The sequence below is a fragment of the Conger conger genome, chromosome 10 (assembly GCF_963514075.1).
Source record: "Conger conger chromosome 10, fConCon1.1, whole genome shotgun sequence".
In the NCBI taxonomy this organism is placed as follows: Eukaryota; Metazoa; Chordata; class Actinopteri; order Anguilliformes; family Congridae; genus Conger; species Conger conger.
This window is the reverse complement of record NC_083769.1, coordinates 48,518,796-48,545,045: the sequence shown is the minus strand read 5'-3', so window position 1 is coordinate 48,545,045 and position 26,250 is coordinate 48,518,796. Positions and strand designations below refer to the sequence as shown.

The window sequence follows — 26,250 nt, the reverse complement described above, 5'->3', positions numbered from 1 at the left end:
CACACACACACACACACACACACACACACACACACACACACACCTTGCAGAGTACACTTGCGTGAGGCTGAAGTAGTGAGGACAATGCAGAGCAAAATTCTTGATTACAATTTGCACGCACAAGTCAAACAAGCCACCGGTGATACAAGCAATCGAGATCACCCTCATGCACCGAAGGTCATATCACCCTACCGGCAAATGCGCACATTTTATGCACACACACACACACACACACACACACACACACAGGGAAATGGATGCGTACACACACTCACGCAGAGATAAGCCCCCTGTGTGCTGGTGCATTGTGGGTCTCCGCTTGCAGAGAAAGGAGATTCAACAATAGGCCTGTGCAGAATGGGGAGTATTAGCATTGTCAGACCGGCGTTTGGAGAAATGGGACACGACACGCATAAGTGAGATCGCTCAATTCCCTTTCAAAGGGCCGTCCACATCCACAACTAAAATCACATCTCCACCTCAAAATAAATAGCAGTACGAACAAAAAAAAACAAAAAAAACAGCCCAGAAAATGCTACATCCCCACAGCTCCGTTTTAAACGTTCTCGGGAAGGCTGCGGGCGTTTATGTTTCCGAGGGGAGAGCTCATTTTGCGGCTTTCACGGCCCGTTTCCGGGGGAACGAGCCGGGTTGAGCGGCTCGTCTCGGGCCGGGGGAAACGGGAGCGGAACCGCTGTCAATCAGCAGCGCGGCGCGGGAACCCAGCCGCCTGACGCACCGCCGACTGCGCTGAAGCCCAACGGCAGAAAGCCCATTTCTCACGGTGATGTTAGCGGGGTTGAGGGACGTTGGGTTTCAGGCAGAAAGCCCATTTCTCACGGAGCGTTAGCTGGCTGTGAGGAACGTTGGGTTTGCGGGTAGAAAGCCCATTTCTCACACAGCGTTAGCGGGGCTGGGGGACGTTGGGTTTCAGGCAGAAAGCTGATTTCTCACGGTGCGTTAGCGGGGTTGAGGGACGTTGGGTTTCAGGCAGAAAGCTGATTTCTCACACAGTGTTAGCGGGGTTGAGGAACGTTGGGTTTGCGGGTAGAAAGCTGATTTCTCATGGAGTGTTAGTGGGGTTGAGGGACATCGGGTTTGCAGGCAGAAAGCCCATTTCTCACGGTGATGTTAGTGGGGTTGAGGGACATCGGGTTTGCAGGCAGAAAGCCCATTTCTCACGGTGATGTTAGTGGGGTTGAGGGACGTTGGGTTTCAGGCAGAAAGCCCATTTCTCACGGTGATGTTAGTGGGGTTGAGGGACGTTGGGTTTCAGGCAGAAAGCCCATTTCTCACGGTGATGTTAGTGGGGTTGAGGGACGTTGGGTTTCAGGCAGAAAGCTCATTTCTCACGGTGATGTTAGTAGGGTTGAGGGACGTTGGGTTTCAGGTAGAAAGCCCATTTCTCACGGTGATGTTAGTGGGGTTGAGGGACGTTGGGTTTCAGGCAGAAAGCCCATTTCTCACGGTGATGTTAGTGGGGTTGAGGGACGTTGGGTTTCAGGCAGAAAGCCCATTTCTCACGGTGATGTTAGTGGGGTTGAGGGACGTTGGGTTTCAGGCAGAAAGCTCATTTCTCACGGTGATGTTAGCGGGGTTGAGGAACGTTGGGTTTCAGGCAGAAAGCTCATTTCTCACGGTGATGTTAGCGGGGTTGAGGAACGTTGGGTTGCAGGCAGAAAGCTCATTTCTCACGGTGCGTTAGCGGGCTGCGCTGGCGGTTGGGGCTGCTGAGAAGCTGGATTAGGTGCAGTTGGGGTTCATTCTCAGGAGAGCTCACCTGGAGAGAGTGTTGTGGTCTGCAGAGGATCTCTGTAGCACTTAGTGGGTGAGGCACAGCGTGCTATTCGCACACTCAATCCTCTCAGTGCCTTTTTTCATTACTGCCATGTAGCAGACGGTCCTGTGATATCTTTGCCCAGACAGACTGCTTTAGCCGTCTCTTACTGGTGGGCTCCACCTAAAATCCCCTGTACTTACCTGTCGTCTCGACTGCAGTCCCTCCTGTCTTTTTGGGAGATGAACCTTCGCACCTTCATTTCCCCAGAGGTGAAGGTAGATTTCCCAAAAAGATGGATGTGGCCTGATTGAGGTGGGAGGTGAGCACCACTCTGGAGACTGAGATGAGACAACACTGGGCCCAGTCCCCATTCAGACACTGGACAACTGGTCACCCGGAGAGAGAAACTGGTCTTTCTCTCTCAGCGAAAACCTGGGGTTCATTTCAGTCGCTTATTCTTCTCCACTCTTTTCCTTTCCTTGCTCCTAGCCTGGAAATCAAACCTAATTCACATTTTTTTTTTTTTTTTCAACTTCCCTGTCTTTACTTTTTCTAGCCTCTCCTAATGGGTGGAGCTAGGGGCAAGAGAAGGAGAAGGAGAGAAAAAGACTTGAAAAATAAATTAGTGGAATGATCCCCTGGTCTCTCTCAGTGAAAAATGGGTCTCTCAGTGGAAAAACGAGTCTCTCTCAATGAAAAACAGGTCTCTTATAAGGCTTCACAAGGCCAAGGCAGTGCTGTCCCATGCAGCTAACTACTAATGTGCTTTAATAACAATAAGGTGGTGATTTAGGGAAAGTGAAATTGTCTTCCTGGCGTGAGATTTGCCTAGTGCCTGCCGTATTCAAATCACGTTTCACAGATGTGGTCCGTTAGGAGGCGCTGAGGAGAGAACGGGCAGAGGAGACGGACTAGAACATCCGCGCGTTAATCGCGGTAAATTGCACCGGACGGCAGCGGGGGGCAGAATGTGATTACCCTACCTGCCCCCTCCCTCGTTTCAGTGTTGTGGCCATTGATTGTTATTCAGTGTGAGGCCCCTCCCCCTCACCCGCCCGCAGGGTCAGCGGTGGCCAATCACGGCGCAGGATCCGATCGGCAGGGGGTCCCACACACGCTCCCGGGCCTGGCCCACTCCGTCTGTTCCCAAAAACCAGCGGTGACCTGAGACATAAACACAACTCAATCTGCATAAATGACCAACTACCACACATCAAAGCCGCTGTTTATAAGCGCCAGCTTTTTATTTATTTATTAGAGCGGCACCAGATGTTTCGAGAGGTTTTTCAACACAGCCATCCAAGAATTGTGATGTTTGTTTACCTTCATCAGATTAGCGCTCAAACGGGTCCCTTCCCACACAGGGCCGTCCCTCAGGAGAATTACCGGAGAAAACGTAAAGAAATATGTAGATTTGTGTGCTGTGTGTTCTCTGGTTGGGTACTGTGATTAATCTGGGCTTGTACATAAAAAAAAAAGAAAGCTGCAGATGTTTTTTTTTTTGTTTGGTTTTTTAAAATCTGGACATAATACTCACTGCAATCTGTTTCTTATGAACCTAATTAAAAAACAAACAAACAAACCAAAAGCCCGTTCATTTTAAATATTCTCTTTGTGCATCACCATATTTCTTCATTCCATCATTCTTACCATCTCTCTTGTGCGCTCTCTCTCTCTCTCTCTCTCTCTCTCTCTCTCTCTCTCTCTCTCTCTCTCTTTCTCCCCCCCCCCTCTCTCTCTCAAAGGGATTGTGTCTGACTGTGTGACCTATATATAACTTCATATTGGTTCATCATGACTTCAGCGTAAGTAGCACTGGCCTTCTGCCCATTGGCATTTTGGGAAGATGAGAAGTTATCTTTATGTGAGACGCCATTTGTGCTGTGAGAACCGTTTGTCACACAAACGCGCCTCCCCTCGCTCCCCAACGCCCGCAGCAATCAGCACACTCTCTGTACATCACTGGATTGTCTGCATTTAGAGGCCACCTCAAGCCACGATGTACGGTACCACTGTGCTGGTGCATTGTGGGTCCGCTCGCAGGGAACGAAGATTCACTAGTAGGCCTGTTCATAATGGGGAGTGTTAGCATTGTCAGACCGGCGTTTGGAGAAATGGACACGACACGCATAGGTAAGATCGCTCAATTTCCTTTCAAAGGGCCTTCTACATCCATTGAAATCACATCTCCACGTCAAAGTAAATCGGCATAAACAAGTACTACCACTGTCCTGAGGGTAGACAGAGTACCAAAAAAAAGGTCACAGAATGGAGATCCTGGAAGTCCTGTCCAATACTTACCTTGCCCCGCACCCCTGCCACCCCACAGCTGAGTACAGTGCATGTGTGTTACTCCACAGCTGAGTACAGTGTGTTTAGTACAGTGTGTGTGTGTGTGTGTGTGTTACTCCACAGCTGAGTACAGTGTGTTTAGTACAGTGTGTGTGTGTGTGTGTGTGTTACTCCACAGCTGAGTACAGTGTGTTTAGTACAGTCTGTGTGTGTGTTACCCCACAGCTGAGTACAGTGCATGTGTGTTACCCCACAGCTGAGTACAGTGTGTTTAGTACAGTGTGTGTGTGTGTGTGTGTGTGTGTGTGTGTGTGTGTGTGTGTGTGTGTGTGTTACCCCACAGCTGAGTACAGTGTGTTTAGTACAGTGTGTGTGTGTGTGTGTGTGTGTGTGTTACTCCACAGCTGAGTACTGTGTGTTTAGTACAGTGTGTGTGTGTGTGTGTGTGTTACTCCACAGCTGAGTACAGTGTGTTTAGTACAGTGTGTGTGTGTGTGTGTGTGTGTGTGTGTGTGTGTTACTCCACAGCTGAGTACTGTGTGTTTAGTACAGTGTGTGTGTGTGTGTGTGTGTGTTACTCCACAGCTGAGTACAGTGTGTTTAGTACAGTGTGTGTGTGTGTGTGTGTTACTCCACAGCTGAGTACTGTGTGTTTAGTACAGTGTGTGTGTGTGTGTGTGTTACTCCACAGCTGAGTACAGTGTGTTTAGTACAGTGTGTGTGTGTGTGTGTGTGTGTGTGTTACCCCACAGCTGAGTACAGTGTGTTTAGTACAGTGTGTGTGTGTGTGTGTTACTCCACAGCTGAGTACAGTGTGTTTAGTACAGTGTGTGTGTGTGTGTGTGTTACCCCACAGCTGAGTACAGTGTGTTTGGTACAGTGTGTTTCGTACAGTGTGTGTGTGACTGTGAGGGTAGAGCAGTTTTACTCCAGTCTTCCATGCTTCTGTCCCTGTAGTCTTATGAATGACACCCCACCCCCCCTAACACTCCCACACCACACCCCCTCCCACACCGCGATTGGCTGTCTGCGCGGCAGGAATTGTGTGCGGTTCGCTCCACACAACCTCTTCGCCACATATTCAGCACCCAGTCCCACTCCTCGGCACCCCCGCCCGCATCCCCCGCTCCTCATTATCCACCCCTGACGTTAATGGGAGCTGAACACTGGCAACGTTTTGGCCTTTAAATCTGTGGAGACTTCCAGCGCTAATTCACATGTCGTTTGACACATTTTTATTTTTTTATTATTTTTTTGGCTTTTGTCAGGGAGTGGTTCTCATGAGCCGGTCTCTCTCTCTCTCTCTCTCTCTCTCTCTCTCTCTCTCTCTCTCTTACGTACACACACATACACACACACAATCTTCCTCCATTTTTTTTTCTATTTCTAAATCTCATAATGGCGTCCTTGGCTTTCGTTGGCACAGACTCTGTGTATACTATAGTCTTCTCATGGCCACACATCTGTTCCTCCTGCTTTTTAAATTTTAAAATCAAGATTTTTTTGTATTCATCTGTGTGGAGATGCTAGGAGGCTTGACCACATTGCAGCCTCTGCTGTTGTAACCTCTAAACTGATTTTAGTGGAAACTGTTGTTACACTCTCAGAAATAAAGGTACGAGAAAGTGCCTAAAAAGGTACAAATTATTGTTGCTGGAGCGGTACCCCAAAGGTGCATAAAATCGTACCCCTAGTCAGCAACATATGATACATTTCTCTGAAAACATACTCATATGTACCCAAAGAGAACATTACTGTACTTACTGGGTACATTTGGGGAATTGTATCCCTGAAGAACAAAAGTGTACCTCCACTGTCACTTTATTTCTGAGAGTGCTAGGAGCGGCCTGTAGCGTAGTGGTTAAGGTAAATGACTGGGACACGCAAGGTTGGTGGTTCTAATCCCGCTCTAGGATTGTCTCCTGCTTAGTCTAATCAATTGTACTTGCTCTGCCAAATCCCAATAATGTAATGTAACGTAATGCCTGGCTAGCTCGAGCCCCTCAGTGTGTGAACGATGTTAGGCCTTCCCACACACTCCGACGGCTTGGAGGTGTCCGGTGGGCGCTGAAACAGAAGCTGCGTGTAGCAGCCGTGTTGTAGCCGATGACGCGCACACCTCCACTCACACCTCCGCACACACAGGTGCAGAGGCGTGGAATACTATATCTCTCCCTGTCCGATAAATCAAGGTTTGAGACGCGTCGAGTCTGATCTTTCCCCGTGAATAACGGCTCATGTTACTGCTGTTGCACCGCTCTCAGGACCGATATATCAGCCAGCGCTATCGGGAGGGAAGAGAGACCGAACGATAGCGTTTTTTTGGGCTGAATTGAGGTGAATTAATGTCCGTGACTGTCATCTTCAGCTTTATGGAGCTGTTTACGGAGTAAATCATAAGCGCGAAGCTCTTTGGGCGCTGGAGAGCTGAACGAGAGTGCTGTTTGCGCTCGTGATCCTCGTCTGGTTTGTTTTATGTGTTCCAAACAAAGCGCACACAAAGCCGTTTGTCTGAGTAATGCTCTTTTTTCAGGAGCAGAGTGGCCGTGGTTTTTTTTGGGGTTTTTTGGAATGACAAAGTGTTTATCTTATGAGGTAATTGGGAGATAAGGTGAACACACAGCTTTAGCTCTTATCTGGAAAGATCGGTAATGACGGGCTGTTGGCAGCCCAGTGTAAATATGTTTATGAAGGTGCCCTACAAACTTTGCAAAAGGCACTTTTGTGAAAGTTCTCAATGCTGACATCCTTTCAAAGTCATTTTCCAGCGTAGTCTACAGCCTGTGTGTAATTACTGTCCACAGAGACTGATCTTGGGATGTGTAAAACTGCAGTAGCTAATGAGTATATTTCGCTGTGTCATGAATCCGACGCATTATCCGTAGTAGAGGTAAGTACTCCGATAATTGCCTGTTTAACAAGGAATGTAACTACTTTCGATGAAATAAACTTCGGATCAATGATTCAAATTTTTTATTTAAAAATGTCATTAAAACACTTAACTTAAGCTGCCAAAAATTCAGTGAATTTGTTGCACCGACTTAAAAGTGGTTTCGAAATGTCTTTCTTGGGAGTATTAAATTATTGCGTATTTAATTGCATATTTAAACACTGAGGACATTGAGCTCTGTTAGAACAGGTTACACCAGTTTTAATTTCCCTGGTGATTGGTTGATTTCCCCCCACTAGAGATCACTGTTTGCGGAAATGATGAAATAACATTAAGACAAATTGATGTGCCATAATTACGTGAACTTTAATAACTATTAATACATGTCCTGGTGTTTTATTAGTGAAGACATTTGGAATATATATATATATATATATATATATATATATATATATATATATATATATATATATAATTATTAGTAGCAGTAAAAGCAGACCTTTTGGTGAAAAGTCATCAGATTAAAAATACTGTTCTGTCCTATGGCTACAGGGTTGCAGGGAGCAGTATTGGGTTGGCAATAAATGGGTTGACTTGTTGGCTTAAAGAGGCATCCACAGATCTTCTAAAATGAACAGAGAGAGAGGTGGAGAGACTAGATTTAATGAGATGGATTGAATTTAAACACTGGAGTAAACCTAGCCTGTATAAATATAGATTACATGAAAATTAAATGAAAGAAAATATGTTAAAAGGGCAGGTCTTTTTCAGTTTCAGTGATTTTTAGTTTTTTTTACTTCTGCTTCTTTGATATGAGCCAGTTTTGTGGAGTGATGGGGTATGGTGAGGGTAAGGTTACTGGTTAGTTTGGGTTTTTGGAGAACCAACTAGGAGAAAGCATTGGCACATTAAAAGTAGTATAAAACGATCAAGCTAACACACAAATAAGCAATATGTCAATTCACAATAGATATTAATTAAACGATTGTCTGAAATATGTATGTGGTTCTACAGGTCAAATATGTCAGTTTCCCTTTTCTACTGCACTAAGTGCATTTTCATGAATGTTTGGAGTGTCATTTGGGCACAAACCCTGTATAAATCAAACCCAGACTGGCCGGCAAACCCTGGTGAAGAGTCGGAGGTTTGCCGGCCAGTCTGCTCTTCGTCGTGGCTGTGGGAACTCTCTAAAACATCTCCCAGGTGAAATACTGTCTTACTTAATTTTCTTTATTCCTGAAAGTCGCGGTTTCACATTTCTGCTTACTTCTCCGGGCGCTGAGAGGACCGTTTTAGTTTGAGTGGCAGGTGCGGAGCGGTGGTGTCAGAATTCCAGGGCTTTCCGGAGCGGTGTTCCGGCGTTCTGGCATTCCCGCTCTTGTCCCCCATGTGGGCCTCTACCTGGGAGAGAGACACTTAACCTGGGATACGTCATGGAGCACACGGCTGGATAAACGGAGAACGTTTAAAAATGCGCATTGGCGGGGTCAGCGGGGTACAGAGCCAAAAGAACAGAAATTGTTCCACTGTCCAAATACTTATGAACTTTGGTTTTAATCCTCGGTGAGGATGAAAATGGAGGTTTTATTTTTGGTTTCTTACCCTGGTAGCCACACCTGCATCATATTATACATTTTAATCATTTTCAGTGCTAAAAATAATTGCAAACATGTTTTTGAGATGCACAAACATAAATGGAATAAAACGTATAGATCTATTTCTATATTTGGACGTTGTGTGGGTATGTTAAACAACACTACAACTGACATTCAGCAATAGTTTTGGCAAGACAAATGACATTTTATGCTCGCTGAAATGAGCTGCATTCATTCACAATACTGGACTCAGTAACAATGGAATTATAATACTTAGCTTTGAGTGGAATAACTTATTTGACATCTGGGTGTGTTTCTGTGTGTGTGTTTCTGTGTGTGTGTGTGTTTGTGTGTGTGTGTGTGTGTGTGTGTGTGTGTGTGTGTGTGTGTGTGTGTGTGTGTGTGAGAGAGAGAGCTCTCTCGTCTGCATTCTAACAATCTCCAGCTTGAAGTGGAACTTGATGTGCAACGCACAGGCATGTGTCCTTGGCTTCCTGATACCGGTGGATAATAATGGACTGCTTTTCCACAGCATCTCACATCTCAGCATCTCCACACACTCTGCCCGTGTGGGAATTCGCTGAAATATCACCCTGACAACCACCAGCATTCCAGCGCCCGTCTCTGCACAGATCTGCCCACCGCGCTGAGAGACTGTGAGATACAGCTCTAGTCCCTGGATGACTGGAGGTTGAGTCAAGGCCAGGGAAGAGCAGTCACTCTGTAATGCGCGCGCGAGAGAGAGAGAGAGAGAGAGAGAGAGAGAGAGAGAGAGAGAGAGAGAGAGAGAGAGAGAGAGAGAGAGAGAGAGAGAGAGAGAGAGAGAGAGAGAGAGAGAGAGAGAGAGAGAGAGAGAGAGAGAGAGAGAGAGAGAGAGAGAGAGAGAGAGAGAGAGAGAGAGAGAGAGAGGAGAGAGAGAGAGAGAGAGAGACATAGGCGCTGGACATAGCTTGTCCAAATAGATCCCAAAGTGATGTGTTTATAAGTACGTATCAAATGCTGCCGAGTGCAGCTGAGTGTTCTCAGCCGTTCTCAGCCGTTGCAGCTTCCTGTCGCTGGCGTGAGCCGGTCTCAGTGCGAGGCGGGCGTTTTCATTAGCGCGCGCGGGGAGACACAAAAGGCCCTGTTGAAAGGGCGCTTTTCAGCGCATAACTCCCCCGACTGTGTACAGAATGTTCGTCAAGGTATGAATAGGCCGAGCGTTGTCGAGTTTGCTTTCAAGAAAAATAACCTTGAGTCCGCTTGACGCAAATACTCCTGCACATTGACCGGTCTGATTTTCTTTCCGTTTTATTTTATTTACCCACACTCACACGTGTGCACGCCCACACTCGCACGTGGTTGTCTGTTGTCTCGTGAATTAATGGGCGGCCCTGTAGCGTAGTGGTTAAGGAAAATGACCAGGACCCACAAGGTCGGTGGTTCGATCCCCGGTGTAGCCACAATAAGACCTGCACAGCCGTTGGGCCCTTGAGCAAGGCCCTTAACCCTGCAATTGCTCCAGGGGGCGGATTGTCTCCTGCTTAGTCAAATGAACTGTACGTCGCTCTGGATAAGAGCGTCTGCCAAATGCCTTTAATATAATAATAATTAAAACGAAAATAAGATTGATGCTGATGTGTCAAACACAACTATGGGAATATGGCAAATTAATATGTAGGATATTAATTTGTGGATTCAGGGCTGGGGCTGAATACTCGTATAAATGGTGTGGAAGGGTCTCCTGGTATGAGCTCAGTTCTTGATATTTCTGAATATATGAACGTATAATAAATGACAGAGTCGCTCTTGATGGCAGATTGCAGTTAATGATATTTCTGTTAATGTGATTTGAATTGGAATCGACTGTCACTGTGAATTTGTGCCGATTGCTTCTCAGTCGTTATCTGAAGGCGAACCGTCGGTTGGTACACCATAATTACCGCGTGTAAGGTATAAGAATAACTTTGATAATAACGTACGGTGTGCGGCGTGTTGGCGGAGTGTTGTATCGGAGCACCTGTTTGATCGACCGCTTGGCGGTTATGATCGACCGCGTGGCGGTTATGATCAGGACGCCTCCTGTTTCATGGCTGGGAGGTGAACCCAGTTTGTCTGAGCGGATAATTATCGCACGAGATGGAATGGCTGTGTGAGAGGAAAGGTGCTGTGTTTAACGTTTCTTTGACGTCTAAATTTAAGCGGATTTTGTCCTGGACGTTTTCAGAACATGTGTGGTGGACTCGGCATACTTATTTATTTTTTCATTTCTGTTTTTGTAGAGAAAGGATTATCAGGATTATCCATATTTTTTTGTATATCTGCACATTTTTGCCATTTTGGGACTCGTAATTTAAGAGGACAAACACGTTGACTTACTCCGAGATGTTCTGGGTATGGACAAATCCCAGATATACCCCAACACTGATGTTCAGCCATAACCTCATGCTTGGCTTTTCTGTGTACAATAAGGCCTTTTTTTAGCATGAGGCCAATGACACTGCTCACTGCTGTGTACAAAATTAATAACATTTCATAAGTACAAAGGAAATTAATACCTGTTTAACGTGGTAGGGCAGAGCTATTGTTTTATCTTTTCTTTTCTCTCTTAGTTCTCAGAGATGAGACAGAAATGAGATGATTGGGACCCTGTGGTGATGTCCTCCACGAGTGTACAAATGCACAGCTAAAGAGCAATGCGGCTTGAAGAAGGCCGATCTGTTTCTGGCCGCTGGTCAGCAAATGCATTTATTTTTTTGTGGTAAACCATGAGTAACTTTGTTAAAAAATAACAATAATAATCTTCTTTCTTATACTGTATACTGTGTGTGCGTGTGCGTGTGTGTGTATAGTGTGCATGTATAGTGTGTGTGTATGTGTGCATGTGGGTCCGTCACATTATTTAAATGGCTATTAAAAAAATAAAAAAAAATTTCGCTACATGAGAAAGATGATCATAAACATGGTTGCAGATTACCATCTTTGGTCTTCATATTTATCATATATCACACCCAGCCAAGGTGTAGAAGGTATGCAGCTTAAAGCGTCCCTCAGCAAGTCAGCCAGTGGTGACCTCCCCTCATGTCTGCAGATGGTTCTCGTATCGCTGACGGTTATTACTCTGAGCCGTAATGGTGTGAGGATCCCCTCACCCTCAGACCAGCGGTGACTTCTTTTCCGGAGACCCGCTGTAGCTGAACAAAATGGTGCCCTGTGAGGCAGGTGTTTGTGATGGACAGAGGGAGGGAGAGAGGGAGGGAGAGAGAGAGAGAGGGAGAGAGAGAGGGAGAGAGAGAGAGGGAGAGGGAGAGGGAGAGGGAGAGGGAGGGAGAGAGGGAGAGAGGGAGAGAGAGATAACATTTTAAACATGTCTGCTTCCTCTCCTCCATCATAAGCGCACTGGGCCTGCCAGAGGCCCCCTGCTGTGGTGTGAATTTACAGAGTCATTAGAGTGCGGTGGCAGAGGCGTCGGTGCGACCGGTCCCTGCCAACTGGATGCTCATCTTGCGCTCGCTCCCGTGTGTGCGACTAAACTCGGACCCGGTTTGTGTTCCAACAACAGAATGACGAATGACAAATACTTTGAGAAGAATGTGTCATTCGGCTTGTGTGCTGCATGCTGGCCATTTCGATGACTTTATTCCAATGTTCCTTCCTACGTTTTTTTCTGCTGATGGAAACGTAACCTGAAATATCTTCTGTAACCCGTTAAAAAAACAAAAAACCTTCAAATTCCTACTCAATGTTATTTTCTGAAGCTTAAATAATTCCTTTTCACTTTTAAATGTCATACATGGAACCTGTTGAGTTACCCTTTTTCGTATTTCTCTAAGAGCATCTATATTATTTTAAATGTCAATTTACAATCTTTGACCATTTGAATTTGCTTCAGCGCTGATCCTTATTAATGTGGAACTGTTATCTGCTGAGGTTATCACCTTATTACTCGTTAAGGCCTGTATGTCATATTTGCACAGTGATCTCACAGTATGCTGTAGGCCTGTCTACAAAGTGTGTTTGTATTCTGAAATAATTATCATGTCCATGTGAAATTAAGTGCGAGCAACTAGTGTTATCAGGTTCTAAGTATCAGTTAATGTCGAAAATACATGGTTTATAGGGCACTAAATACTATATATGTGAAGTTTTAAACAGTATGTTTGTGTCAAAGTATGAAGAAATGCACATTTTAAAACGTTCTGCTTGGAGCCCATTCACTTTGATGTCTTTGAGGCTCTATCTCAGAAGCCAAATATACAAATGGAACCTTATAATTCCAGCACGTAATACTACAAAATATTCTGTCGTTGGCCTTCTTATGTGCGTGGAAATACCTCTCCTGGAATTGCACATGAAAGCTTACGCTCCTGCGTGAAGATTACTGCCAGTCTGGCACTGAACCGTCATTGGCTGTGGGGGAATGGGCGCCACATTTCGGGGGACCCCTGCCTCTGTGACGATTTGTGCTCTATCAGTTTCAATTATCCGGGAAGAATAAACAGCTTCTATCACACAGTGTCAAAATGATAAACGGCGCTCGTTCACTTTGAGTAATACTGTGAATTATAAAGAGGACACGACACAGACCTGGGAAAAAAAAAGCACTTAACTGCTGTTCTGAAGTGAAATGTCACCTCACACCTAGCGTACGCTACATTACCATTCATCACTTTGAAACATGATGACTAAGTTCATTCTCATAACAATTTTCTCATAACAGTTCTAACCATTCTCAAAAGTGAAATGGTGAAATTTACTTTCTGTTGTCCCAGGGTAGCCTATTTTTTTTATGTATACAATAACAAATATGTGAAATGTATTACCGGGTTGGAGAAAGGCTCACTGGATGCGATCCACTGAAGTATACTGTGGCTGCCAATCTTGAATAATGATTCAATATCGAATTATTGTTTTTCAGTTGGAGTCCTACAATTATCAAGTGCCAGGACTGAAGAAACAATCGCAACCCAGAAGTAGGCAGAATAGATGTCTTTATTAAATATCAGGCAGGCATGGGTTCAAGCAAAGCGGTTCAGCAGGGATAATTAAGTTTGTAGTCATTATTACAAGCAAAAGTTCATACACGGGTATTACAGTCCAAACAGGCAGAGGTACTGAATATAATCCAAGAATCAAAATCCAACAGTTCATGCAGAGTACGGTAGCAGGTAATCAAACACAGAACAGAAGGGTAAATCCCCCCCAAAAAACAGAGGTCAGGTTGCACAAAGGAGGTCAGAACAGGGAACAGGCAGGCGGAGAAATGCTGGAAAGAACAGTCCAAACGCATTACAATCTGGCAAAGAAACCAGGCAAACAGACGGGTATAAATACACAGACAAATTAACTGAAATAATGAACAGGTGTGAGTGCAGGGAAATGGATAACAAGACACAGGAGTAACAAATGAATGAATTAAGAACTACGGAAAGCAAACAAGGACAGAAAACACTAAGACTGGGGAGCGCAGAGTGTGATAATATATTATTACTGGGCAAAATCAAGGCTCCATAATTCGGCTGATATCGATAGGGCCCTCTTTATATTAGACTTGCAGTACAGTCTGCTGAACAAAATTATGTGTGTTAAACGCTATACAAGGCAGCATGTTTTGCTCCATTTAATCGACGAGCATAATCAGGTATCTTTGTTTTATGTATGTCTGAGGTTTGATGCGTTTCAGAAAGAACTTGTTATTTGGTAATTGAAAGGAGATTCTAATTGAAAGGAAATTGGGCACTGTTATGTTCCCATTTGGTTGTAAGATGCGGTTATGTTAGGAATTATTCCTCAAACAGCCTTCTAACACATTTATTGTTCTAAAGCAGTTCTGTCACAGGGAAATGTTCCAGACGTCTCTCACACACAAATTTAATTTTAACATCTCCAATGCCCATCAGGCAGACATGAAAAACATGCTCTGTGCCAATAGCTTTGGGATAATTTCCCTGATGGAAGCATTCAAATGCCAGATTGACTGAACAGTGGTAACGTTTCTGATAAAACTAGCAGCCACGATCATGCACAGTTCAGTTTTTTCTGTTTGCTTTTCTAATGAAATTACAAAAGTTTTGAACGCTGATTTGTGTATTCAAATGCCAGACTCACTGAACATAAAATTAAAAGCAACGATCGTCCACAATTCTTTTTTTCTTTTTTAAATGAATGCTCCGGTAGCCGTCCCTCACTGAGGGGTTATTTGAGTGCAAACAGCCGTGGTGAAAAAGAGGGGGGTGTGCTGATCATTCAGTGTGGTATATCACCTCGCCCCCTTAAATTGAGTCCGTCCATCAGCTGGCCTGCTGCAGTGTGTACACAGTGGGGTCCAGGCCGGGGGGGGTCTAGGTCTCTGGGGGGGTCTCTGGGGATCTGTGGGGGGGGGGGGGGGGGGGGTGTGTCTGCCTCCCGCGGCTGAGGCAGAGTGGGGTGAGGAGGGGGAGGCTTGGAGTGGCGCACCCCTCTGACCTGCTGCCCCCGGCTCTGCACTGACACCACCCCCTGTGGACTCCTGTGTCAGACACACAGACAGATAGACACATGGACAGACAGATACACAGACACACAGAGACAGATGGACAGATACACAGACACAGAGAGACAGAGACAGACACAGACAGCAGAAGACTGAGAGACAGACAGATTGACAGAATGATAGACAGACACGCAGAGACAGATAGACAGATACACAGAGAGGCAGATAGACAGACACACAGAGACGGATTACAAATTACAAACGGAAAACTGTACAAAATACTGGTTTTAAGTATTGCAGAGTGAACTTGAAGCCTAGGTCTGCAGACACACTGCGGCTTTGGTCGTTGATCGCACTCTATTTTGCTGCTGAGTGTAATGTATGACTTCTGTGGTGGCCTGTAAAAGAGTGGAGTGGCAGTTGGTGATGTGGCGACAGGGAATTTTTGCGTGCGCTCGGACATCAGTCATGTGACCTCAGTGCTGTCAGCAACCGGGGGTCTCTCTGTCCCGGGGGGCTGCGTCCTGCCAAATCCAACAAGCCCCCAAAAAAGGCCCTGCTTCGCCTCAGCCCTGTCGACACGACCCCCTGCCCCTCGACCCGTCTCACTGTGCGCTCCACTCCATCTTCATTTTACAGCCCGACCCACGTTTTAATATCGGGGGGAAATGAGAGGTCTCGCTTCGCGAGGTCTCGGCCGGTTAAGGATCGGTCTCCGAAGAGCCCTGTGAAGTCCTGTGGACACGGGAAACTGCTCGAACACTAAAATGCTTTTGAGGTACGGGACAAGACCACTGTGTCCCCTCAGCCTTCGTCTGAGAGGGAAATCATGGGATCGTGTGCTTTGACATGTGCTCTTAATTATTTTACAGCCCCACCTACCCCTTTCATTTTTTTAAATACAAAACTATCATATTTGTCCCAGGTCTGGAAAAGATATCAATGACCTAGAGCAGATTTAACTCCTGGAGGGCTGCAGTGTCTGCAGGTTTAACTCCAGTCCTGGAGGGCCGCAGTGTCTGCAGGTTTGACTCCAGTCCTGGAGGGCCGCAGTGTCTGCAGGTTTAACTCCAGTCCTGGAGGGCCGCAGTGTCTGCAGGTTTAACTCCAGTCCTGGAGGGCCGCAGTGTCTGCAGGTTTAACTCCAGTCCTGGAGGGCCGCAGTGTCTGCAGGTTCAACTCCAGTCCTGGAGGGCCGCAGTGTCTGCAGGTTTAACTCCAGTCCTGGAAGGCTGCCATGTCTGCAGGTTTCTCTGTTTTCCTTTACATCAGCAGAGCGTTTAGGCCTTGGAAACCAGGTGTGTTGTCCTTAGCCAATCAGTAAGTACAGTATAGTACTTAAGAGCTGAAGCATGCCAAAACCAGCAAACAGACTCACCTGCCTGTTTCAACATGATTTAATTTGCTCACTGAGCTGGGTGATCTATCTACAGTGTACCATTCACTGTCTGTGTGTCTGTCTGTCTGTGTCCCTTTATTTATCCATGTGTATGTGCTGTATCCATCCTCGGTATTGCACTGAGAGTGTTTTTACTGTAGCGCGTCTCTAGACTCTTGTAAACAGTGCATGTTTTTCTGTGTGTAAGCATACGCCGGGCGTCAGGCAGAGCGCTGTTCCTGCTCCAGACCCCCAGAGGGGGCTGCAGAGGGGTGAGAGATCCTGAACTCAGCAGAACATGAACACCCCAGAGAGCTGGTGCTCCTCATTAATTACTTGCAGCCCGGCGTTGTTCGCATTTCATCCGCGCCCTTTTTTTATTTTAATGAAGGAAGCGGTCAGCCGTTCCACCGCACGCTCCCGGCGGACTGAGCGATATTGAAGACGCAGCGGGCGTTACGATGCGCTGCAGATCACCAGGATCCACTGGCTTTCTGCTCTGCCGCTGATCGGGAGAGAACTAAAGCGTGCCGGAAGACTGGGATCGAGTGTGTGGTGGTTGTCGTCGTGGCTTTTGGAGGGGTCGGGGTACTGTTGTTTTTGGGAGAGTCCTTTAGTGCAAGGTGGCATAGCTCTGTAAAATCCTGACCGCTTGTTGACAGGCTACTGTATCTGCCCCAGCCATCTGTTTCAAACCTGCCCAAACCCCCCCTGCCCCCTCCTGCCCCCCCTGTACCCACCATGCTCACCGCAGATGCCCTGTCCCGGAGGTCATCCCAGCCACCATGACGCACACTTCTGCTCGGGTCCAGTCCATAAGTATTTGGGCAGTGACTTCATTGCTACTCCCGACTGTTAGCAGAAGCCAATTGTCCAATTACTTTTGGTCCCCTAAAGTGGAGGCGCTTGGTAAAACGAGGGCTGTTTTTCTTGTATCACAGACCGTCTGATACAGATGTGAATACCCTTAAATTAAAGGTGGCAGCCTACACTTTATACTCATTGCTTAATTTCAAGTCCAATGGGCTGGAGTACTGTACTTATGGCAAAACAACAAAAAATGTGTCACTGTCCAAATACTTACAGACCTCACTGTAGGCCCCTCAGACAGGGCAGCACCCAGAGAGATGGGCTGGGGTGTGTGTGTGTGTGTGTGTGTGTGTGTGTGTGTGTGTCTGTGCGCGTGTGTGTGTTTGTGTTACAGTAAATAACGGCTTGCAGTTCTCTCTGCTGCTTAAAAAATTGTGGACAAGGCCTTGCCAACGTGTGTCTGTAAACAAACAGCAGAGCGGATGTAGCCTTGAGGCTTTTCGCAGGAGAACGGGGAGATGCCGGTGGAGAGGGCTCTCGGTGCCGCAGAGAGGGGTACCTGGCGGCTTTAGCGCTTCTCTAAATCCCCTCTGTGCCCGGAGGAGTCAGGCTGGCAGGCGCTGCCCCGGCAGAGTCCGGACCGTTCCTGAGCAGGTGTCGCCGTTCGGCTGGCAGGCGGTCCTCCCTGGCGTCCGGAGGCATCGCCGTGGATTCCGATTTCTCCAAACTCTCTCCCTCTTCTGTTTGTTTGTTTTTCCTCAAACCTGGAAACCTGGTCTCCCCCAGATGGCTGAGGGTTGTGTAAAACACACAGTCGTGTGAAAAAGACTGTAAGCCCTGTTTCTTTTTTTTTTTTTACAGAAGGCTTCTGCGCGTTGGCTTATTTGTTGGTTGAATAAATAATATAAGAACTGAAATCTGTCATGTCTTATGTGTCACAAGGGGATAGATTAATCTACTGTTTGGACTTGTGGAGGACTAGATGAGGGTTGTTTATGTCCTAAAATGTAAAATCGCAGAACTGGAAGATGGTGTACTTCCACCCTGTTATTTATAGCCCCCGGGCGTACGTCTCCCCCCCCCCCTCGTTGGGGAGGGTTATCACTGTGATATCAGGACTGAATAACTGAGACTGTGTCAGATGGGACAGCCGTTTTTGGGGTGTAGGGTGTGGGGGTTTTGGGGTTTTGGGTGAAGGGGGGGGGGGGGGGGGGTTCTTCCTGTGAGACCGGGCAGCTGGCAGTAATAAATCAGAATTAGAGAGGGAGGGGGCCAGACGCAGGGCTGGGGGGGGGGGGGCCATCCGTCTCTCAGCGATGGGTGCACTTCTGCGTTTCCCCCCGGCAGACGATAACGGATAATGGCCACACTTTCCTCTCAGGGCGGGAAGACGACTGGTCCCGCATTCTCACCAGCCCGATTTCTCCTTTTATCCACCTTGTGAAATTATCATTTAAATAAATAAATTAATGAATTATAAGAGTCGCAGCAAGTGGATTGGAACTCCCAATTTTCCGTTTTCCTAATTCTCATTCCGCTTATAGCTTGTAATTCTTGTAATTCTCTCTGTTTAAGCCACACCGCTGTGCTTTTATTTCATAGTGAATTGTTACACAAATGTGATTTCATCCTCTTAACTGCGAGAATTAGGCCCTGTGAAGAATTGACGGAATGCCATTACGAAGCTGCATTAAGCGTATATGGAATTTTTCTGTTGTGTGTGTGTGTATGTGTGTGTGTGTGTTATTCAGTATGTGTGTGTGTGTGTGTTATTCGGTACGTGTGTGTGTGTGTGTGTTATTCGGTATGTGTGTGAGTGTGTGAGTGTGTTATTCGGTATGTGTGTGAGTGTGTTATTCGGTACGTGTGTGTGTGTGTGTGTTATTCGGTATGTGTGTGTGTGTGTGAGTGTGTTATTCGGTGTGTGTGTGAGTGTGTGTGTGAGTATGTGCCTGCATGCGCATTAAGCAGTGTGTGGTGAGTTCCTGTAATCCGTGTTCATTAAAGGCACCGTCGTAGTTCCCGGGAATATTACATCCAGCTGGACGCTCCGGTTTTCCCTCCTGCGCTGCGTCGTCTCTGTTCTCCGGAACGCTGGGATGCCATTCCTGACCCGGCACAAGGCAGCGCTCTCTTTTCCACAGTGAATATCCGCGCTCACACTGCTGACCGGGAACGTCGCCTTTCCCCACGGTCCCTGTCCGACGAACGGCAGAGAAAGCTCTGCTTCTGAACGAGAGAGAGGGGGGTGGGGCGTTTCACATCTTCCACTCACGTGCCCCAACATCGTCCTTGACAAACCTGCTATACTTCATGACTCCGTTTACCTGCTTCACCCTCTTATGGCTTATTAGCGTTGTGTGAATGTATCACCTGAGTAACGCTGTTTTTAAGATGGAGGTGAGGGAGGTAAGAAACAGCTTTTACGAAGGCTGTGAGTCCCCCTGTCCCCCTGGTCTGTAGGGAGGGGAACGGCCCTGCTGTAATTAACTGAAGAAATGAATTAAGTCTGATACGCCGCCTCCTACAGAGAGGCAACACCAGCGCTTCATCAGCTGTTATCACACAGGACGTGAGGGCACTCTGAGGTGTGTGGGCCTGTTCAGGGCTGGGCTGTAATTAGGCTGAACGTCCCTCCGCCTCATTCTCCGGCAGAGCCTGTGGTGCCTGGAGGACAGGGTAAACAGATAGACTCTCCCCGCTCTGGTTGCCTGAGACGGATTTCAAGGTTGCTTGGTGACGGGGGGGGGGGGGGGGGTGGGGGTGGGAGTGGGGGTTTGGCGGGGAGGGGGGCAGGGGAGGGATTACTCAATTTAATGGAATATTCGGTGTGTGATATTGGTCATCATTATTAGAATGCAGGTTGAGTCTTGATCGTGCCGTGACCCTGTGTTTGCAGTCCGACTGTCCGTGAAAATGAAAAACATGTATCGGCCTCTTTCCAGAAACATTTTGTCAGGCTACCGGATTTGCAGGCCCTCCTGATTGATTGATTTATTAGAAAAGTCCTTAAAATACATGAGTCAACATGCAGTTAAAGGAATTGTCAAGGATGACACAAAAAAAGTATGAGACTTATTTCCGTTGTGGCCCTTGGTTTAAAATGGCTGGGTGCACAGGTGGGCAGTGTATGGAAAAAAATCGATGATGATGAAATAAATCGGCGTACCCAGCGAACTGCGTCTGGAACTTCCTGTTCGAGCACCGCGTTCAGCGTCAGGGTCCTGTGACATCGCTCGAAGATATACACAAACATACCCCACCTGCCTCCGCTCACACCATCCAGTCGCTGTTGGTTCCTCCGAGGGTTTTTTTTTTACGGAAAGCTGTCGGATTGTGAAGCGAAAGATATGACCCTTATACTCAAACGGTACAGAGACACAACTTTACTTTGTGAATTCACACACTGGGATGCTTACTGGAGCAAGTCGGGTCCATTATTCACAGAGATTGTGTCTCACCAGTGGTTCTATCCCATGAGCCTCTGCCCCGCAGTGCTGCTCGGAGTGACACCGGGTTCCTCGAGGTTAAATGAGCTGAATGATTTGATTCTCGGTCGGAAGCGTCGCCATTTTTAACCAAGTCGAGCTGGATCTCTCCACCGTCTGGAAAATGAATGAATGTATGTCTGTGATGTGTTTGAGAGATCGATATGTGTGCCGTCTGGCAGGACTCTGACCCGGGGCCTTGGGTTTGATGTACTGCCCCTGGGCTGGGCTGGTATGTGAGACAGACATTTTGCACCAAACTGTGTTTGCAGCAGACATTTACTGTGCGAATGATTTTTAATAGAAATGGATGTGACTTGGGTCTAACAATGCCTGCTAGCTGATTCATTGCTTACCTGTGATTTATTATTAAAGGCAAGAACAAATATTACATTGATTAAAGTATATCATAACGGCCAAATAACTGTCAACTTTTGTTCTCTCTGCGTTTTCCCCATCGACACCCATTTTTGTTCACTGTGCGCACTACCTTTTCAGACTGTAAGCTAACGTTTGTGACAAACAGGAAAAAGATGTGAATATGTTGGTGAACGTTAGTGAACGATCGCAGTCTTGAACGCACGTCAAATCTCACACCCCAGCCTCTTCAGAGCAGCTGATGATGATGATGATGATGATGATGATGAGGGTTGGGTCTAACACCCCAGCCTCTTCAGAGCAGCAGCAGCTGATGATGATTATGATGAGGGTTGGGTCTAACACCCCAGCCTCTTCAGAGCAGCAGCAGCAGCTGATGATGATGATGATGATGATGAGGGTTGGGTCTAACACCCTCACTATCGGGATACGCTCCTAAGCCCACCGGCCGCCCGTCAGCCCGATCGACCTCTGACACGGTCTGGGGCAGGGTTCCACCCCGATGGTACGCTTCCTTCCTGACGCTCCCTTCCCCTGCTTCAAGGGGGGGAAACCCAAAATGCCAGGATGAAACACGGAGGTCAGGCCAAGTGGGGTTCGGCTCAGAAGTATGAAAGGGGAGGGGGCGATTATATTCCCGCGCTTGTGCTTTTGAGTGAGCTTTAAGGACTCCTCACGACTGTTTTATAAGACCGGCTGGTTGTGTTTTTATTATCACTAAGATGAGCTAGGCTGGTTGTCATGAATTATTGATGAATATTCCAAAGTCATCCGATGGAAAAAGAAAGTACTTGCATGTGGAGCTGATTTTACTATAGGGGAGCGCTGTGTAGACTCTGAGGGCCATTCAGTTCTGTTCTGGTTTGTCGATCATCTATCCTCTCTGCTACGTTTGCTTGTTGCACGTGACACATGTAGTGGGGAAACATCTCCCTGGATGGAAGACCGCATGGGAAGGGAATATTAAAATGGAGTTGAACCCATTACATTACATTAATGCCATTTGGGAGACACTCTTATCCAGTGGGACATACAGTTGATTAGACTAAGCAGGAGACAATCCTCCCCTGGAGCAATGCAGGGTTAAGGGCCTTGCTCAAGGGCCCAAAAGCTGTGCGGATCTTATTGTGGCTACACCGGGATTAGAACCACCAACCTTGCAGGTTCCAGTCATGTACCTTAACCACTACGCTACAGGCCGCCATGGACCTACACGCACGCACGCACGCACGCACGCACGCACGCACGCACGCACGCACGCACGCACGCACGCACGCACGCACGCACGCACGCACGCACGCACGCACGCACGCACGCACGCACGCACTCACTCACTCACTCACTCACTCACTCACTCACTCACTCACTCACTCACTCACTCACTCACTCACTCACTCACTCACTCACTCACTCACTCACTCACTCACTCACTCACTCACTCACTCACTCACTCACTCACTCACTCACTCACTCACTCACTCACTCACTCACTCACGGTAAATCCCTGGCTCGCTCCCGTTGTTCGACACCGTTACTCAACCTCCTCTTCCCACCATCCGCTCCGGGGCTGTTGGGGGTTCTGCCAGGACCGTTAAATTGTTCCGCCCCACCTGTCCGCCGGCTCTGCAGTGAAACTTTGAGTCGCGGCGCTTTTAGCGGACTGAATAAATATGCTAAGCGTGTGCGTTCAGGTGCTGACGTGGAGAGATTTGCTTTTAGCCCGTGTGTGACCTTGCTGTATATTATCTCTTAAAATATTCTGAGCGGTAATGTGACAAAGATGGGGGTCAGCGGTGTGTTATGGGCGGAAGGTATCTCAGCGAAGCCGCATAGCTGAGCCTGGGGGTTGGCCATGCATTATATTACAGGTAAATGTGTTTACATTAGAGTTAATTTAGCTCATGCTTTTATCCAAAGTAACTTACAGTTGATTAGACTAAGCGGGAGCAGTGTGGGGTTCAGCCCAGCAACAGCTGATCATATTGTGGCTACACTGGGGCTTGAACCACCAACCTTCCAGGTCCCAGTCAAGCACCTTAGCCAGTAGGCTTACAGCTGTAGGCTGCACTCTGTGTGAGACTGAATGTGGCTTTTTAGCCTAATGCTAACTGTGTGTCTCCATCTCTCTCTGCAGAAATGTTAATGGACTCCACAACAGCCACAGCTGAGCTGGGCTGGACCGTGTATCCCACATCAGGGGTGAGTGAAATTTGTTCCTTTTTTTTATATAATTCCTGGATGGGAACATGGGATGAGTTATGCATGGAGTTGTATTCTTTCCATTGCCAATTTTATAAACTGGCACTCATATACTGTACTGTTGGCTGGACATTGTCCAGATAATGTAAACACACTGTGATTGCAACAGGTCTCTCACAGGTTCTGTACCGAATTGGTTTTAACTTGGCTCATTATCGCCATAGGTTTGAGTGAAGATAAGATAAGAACCACACTACATTAATAGATTAAAGTTATGCTCTTAAAGTCAGCCCATAGCTCACTCATTCAAACCAATCGAGAGACTTTGTGTCAAAATAAAAGCCTATGATTTGATGCACCCAGTTAATGTTTCTCATCCAGTGTTAGAACATTCCAGGCCACCCTAAAGCCTGTATTTTGTGAGAGTGGTTCCCTTGTAGCATTTTCCCTGGTTCTTTGTCATTACTGAATGTACATAATCCATGGTACAGAACGGAAAACATGTCGGCTTGGGTGTTGAAACAGGATTTTTCCTGTATTTTGGTTTTTATGTTTTTGTTTTTCTGAATCGCAGAAGCAGTGAATACATAATGGCTGGCTTTAGTGTCTCATTATGAGCTCAGTGCGGTTCTTCTGGAGGTTTCTCATCCCTGTTTCCCAGCGGACTGCCTCTCTGCACTCCGGCTGTACAGGGTGTTCCCGTTCTATTTCATCAGACACCTGAGCATGTTGGAAAACAAGCTGGGGCTACAGAGTGGTAAATGTTAGTCTGGTCACTGAGATGTTCAGAGACTTCCAGAAGAGCGAGTTCTTCCAAATGGATGGGTTACAGAATGGTGTGCACACACATACACACACACATATACACGCAAACACACACAGGCACACGCACACACACACACACACACACACACAGAGTCATACACACAAACATACACATATGAACAAACAAACACATACGTGCGCACACATATACACAGTCATACACACACATACCCACATATACAGACAGGCACAAACATACCCACACCCACACATACAAACACACACGAACAAACATACAAACACCATGCGATCCAGCAGGATAAAAAAAGACACTAGAGCACATAGTAATAATTTGCTGACACTTACCCCAGACCACTTTCTCCATTATGTATTCATGTATGCAGGTTTGTGGTTTGTATTAAAAGTGGTTTGGGTCGCAATATTCCCCACGCACGCTTCCAAAAGGCATGTGAGAAAAGCCTTTGCGTAACAGTGGTAGATGAGCAACTTGTGGAAACCCCATGACGTGCTGCCGGATCAGTGGCCGACTGGTAAGAAAACATCGCCCATGGTGCTTTTCTTCCGGCGGTGACACCGCCTCAGCCAACCAGATGATGTGTAAATACTACTTCGCAGGCAGCTTTTATTCAATGTATTTTTTATTAAATCTATCTGTATCTGTGTTACCGAGCTAGCTAGTTCGCTAAACTCGTCCTGATTAGTTTACTGGTTCTACCAGCTGCTGCCTTCCAGGGAAGGAAAGTACCTTGGGCGAAAACCCGGCGTTTAGTTATTCCCCACTGCTCTCTCCGTCTCTGCCATGATCTCAAGTCTGTTATTTCATAATACGTTTGCCAAACTTCACCTAGGCTGTATTCCGTTTTGAAAAATGTGAATTTTTCAAACGTGAATTTGTCGGTGAATACCCTAAAGCTGTAATGAATGTCTCGCCTTCGAAAAAGAGCCAGTGCCCTTTCGCGCGTACATCAATGTAAACATATTTATATCCAGCCAGGGAAGAAAAAAAAACTAATAGGAAAAATGACTAATGTGGCGGTTTCACGGTGCTGAAATCCTCATGATGGTTAATAACAAGAAAAAGGTGATAAGAAAGAGGTGCGAAATAAACGTCCGAAGCTTTATTGCATGGCTGCATTCGTTTTTTAAATCCAAGTTTTAAGCTTGTGTGAGAACAGGGGGAGGGGGGGGAAGCGGAATGAAACTTTTAGAAGGGCTTAAGAGTACGCCGTCGGCCCTCGCGGTTATTTCTGAGTGCTGAACTCTTGTTCCCGTACTGGCGCCAGTGCGAGGCGAGATGACGGTGTGATCCCCGGCCGTAGGTGGGGTGTGATGAGCGGAGACCGGGCTGTAGTCTTCACACCGCGGTTCTGTAGGTGCTGAAGAAGAACCCGGTCGCTTGTGGAGGCAGAGCTTGCCCGGAGATGAGGTCTGCCGGTAAAATGGCCTCCTTGCGCATTTCAACGAGCCTGCAATAGAAGTCTTTCTTAACAAGGCTGTTAGTCTTGTAATGCAACTTTCATCTCTCAAGTAGAAAATAATAGCTTGTTTGACGTCACTGTTTGCTTGACAAGCCATATGTCCTTCCACCATTGTCAAATCTTGATATTGAGTCAAACTGCACAAAATATTTTTGGCTTATTTAGCAAAAAATTCATGTAAATTTTACTTTAAGTGTCAATATCAGGGAAAAAATACTTGTTGAGACTGACAAATGTTTTGGTTTTTGCAGTGTTTAGGGGCAGAGTGTGTATACTAAGTAAAACATCATTCATCATCTTGAGGAGTTTCACTCAGTACTGCTCTCCAATTCCAAATGGACGTTGTGACCGTTGAGCTGTTATTGGGCGATGAGAAGCCAATGGAGTTACAGTAACTCGTACAGAGACACAAACAAACAAAGAAAGGCTTGTGTAGCAGAGAGTGGGAGTTTCGTTCTGTTCGAGGAATCAGAAAACACTAAATAAAATTTGGTTTTCCTGCTCTCGTTTTCCCTAAGCTGTGTTTTGCTGCTGGAAGTGTGGTGACAGTGTGGGAAATCTATCCCTGGGCGGTCAGGCTGTGTAACCCAGTGACTCAAACAGGATTTGACATCATCGGATGAGATGTTAAACTCAGGTCCTGACTCACCGCGGTAATTAATGAAAGGTCACTCTTAACTGCAGGGATGATAACCACAGTGTCCCGGTCAAATTCATAAAAAAAA

At 46.7% G+C, this 26,250-nt stretch overlaps 1 protein-coding gene across 1 annotated transcript in view; it reads left to right on the top strand.

The window, feature by feature from the left end:
- The window catches only part of LOC133139309 (ephrin type-B receptor 2-like), a 146,996-nt gene that overhangs the window by 36,361 nt on the left and 84,385 nt on the right, over window positions 1-26,250 (top strand). The window contains exon 2 of the mRNA XM_061258758.1: window positions 23,197-23,261. Within this exon, the coding sequence (XP_061114742.1) occupies window positions 23,197-23,261 (65 nt within the window). The remainder of the gene's footprint in view (window positions 1-23,196; window positions 23,262-26,250) is intronic.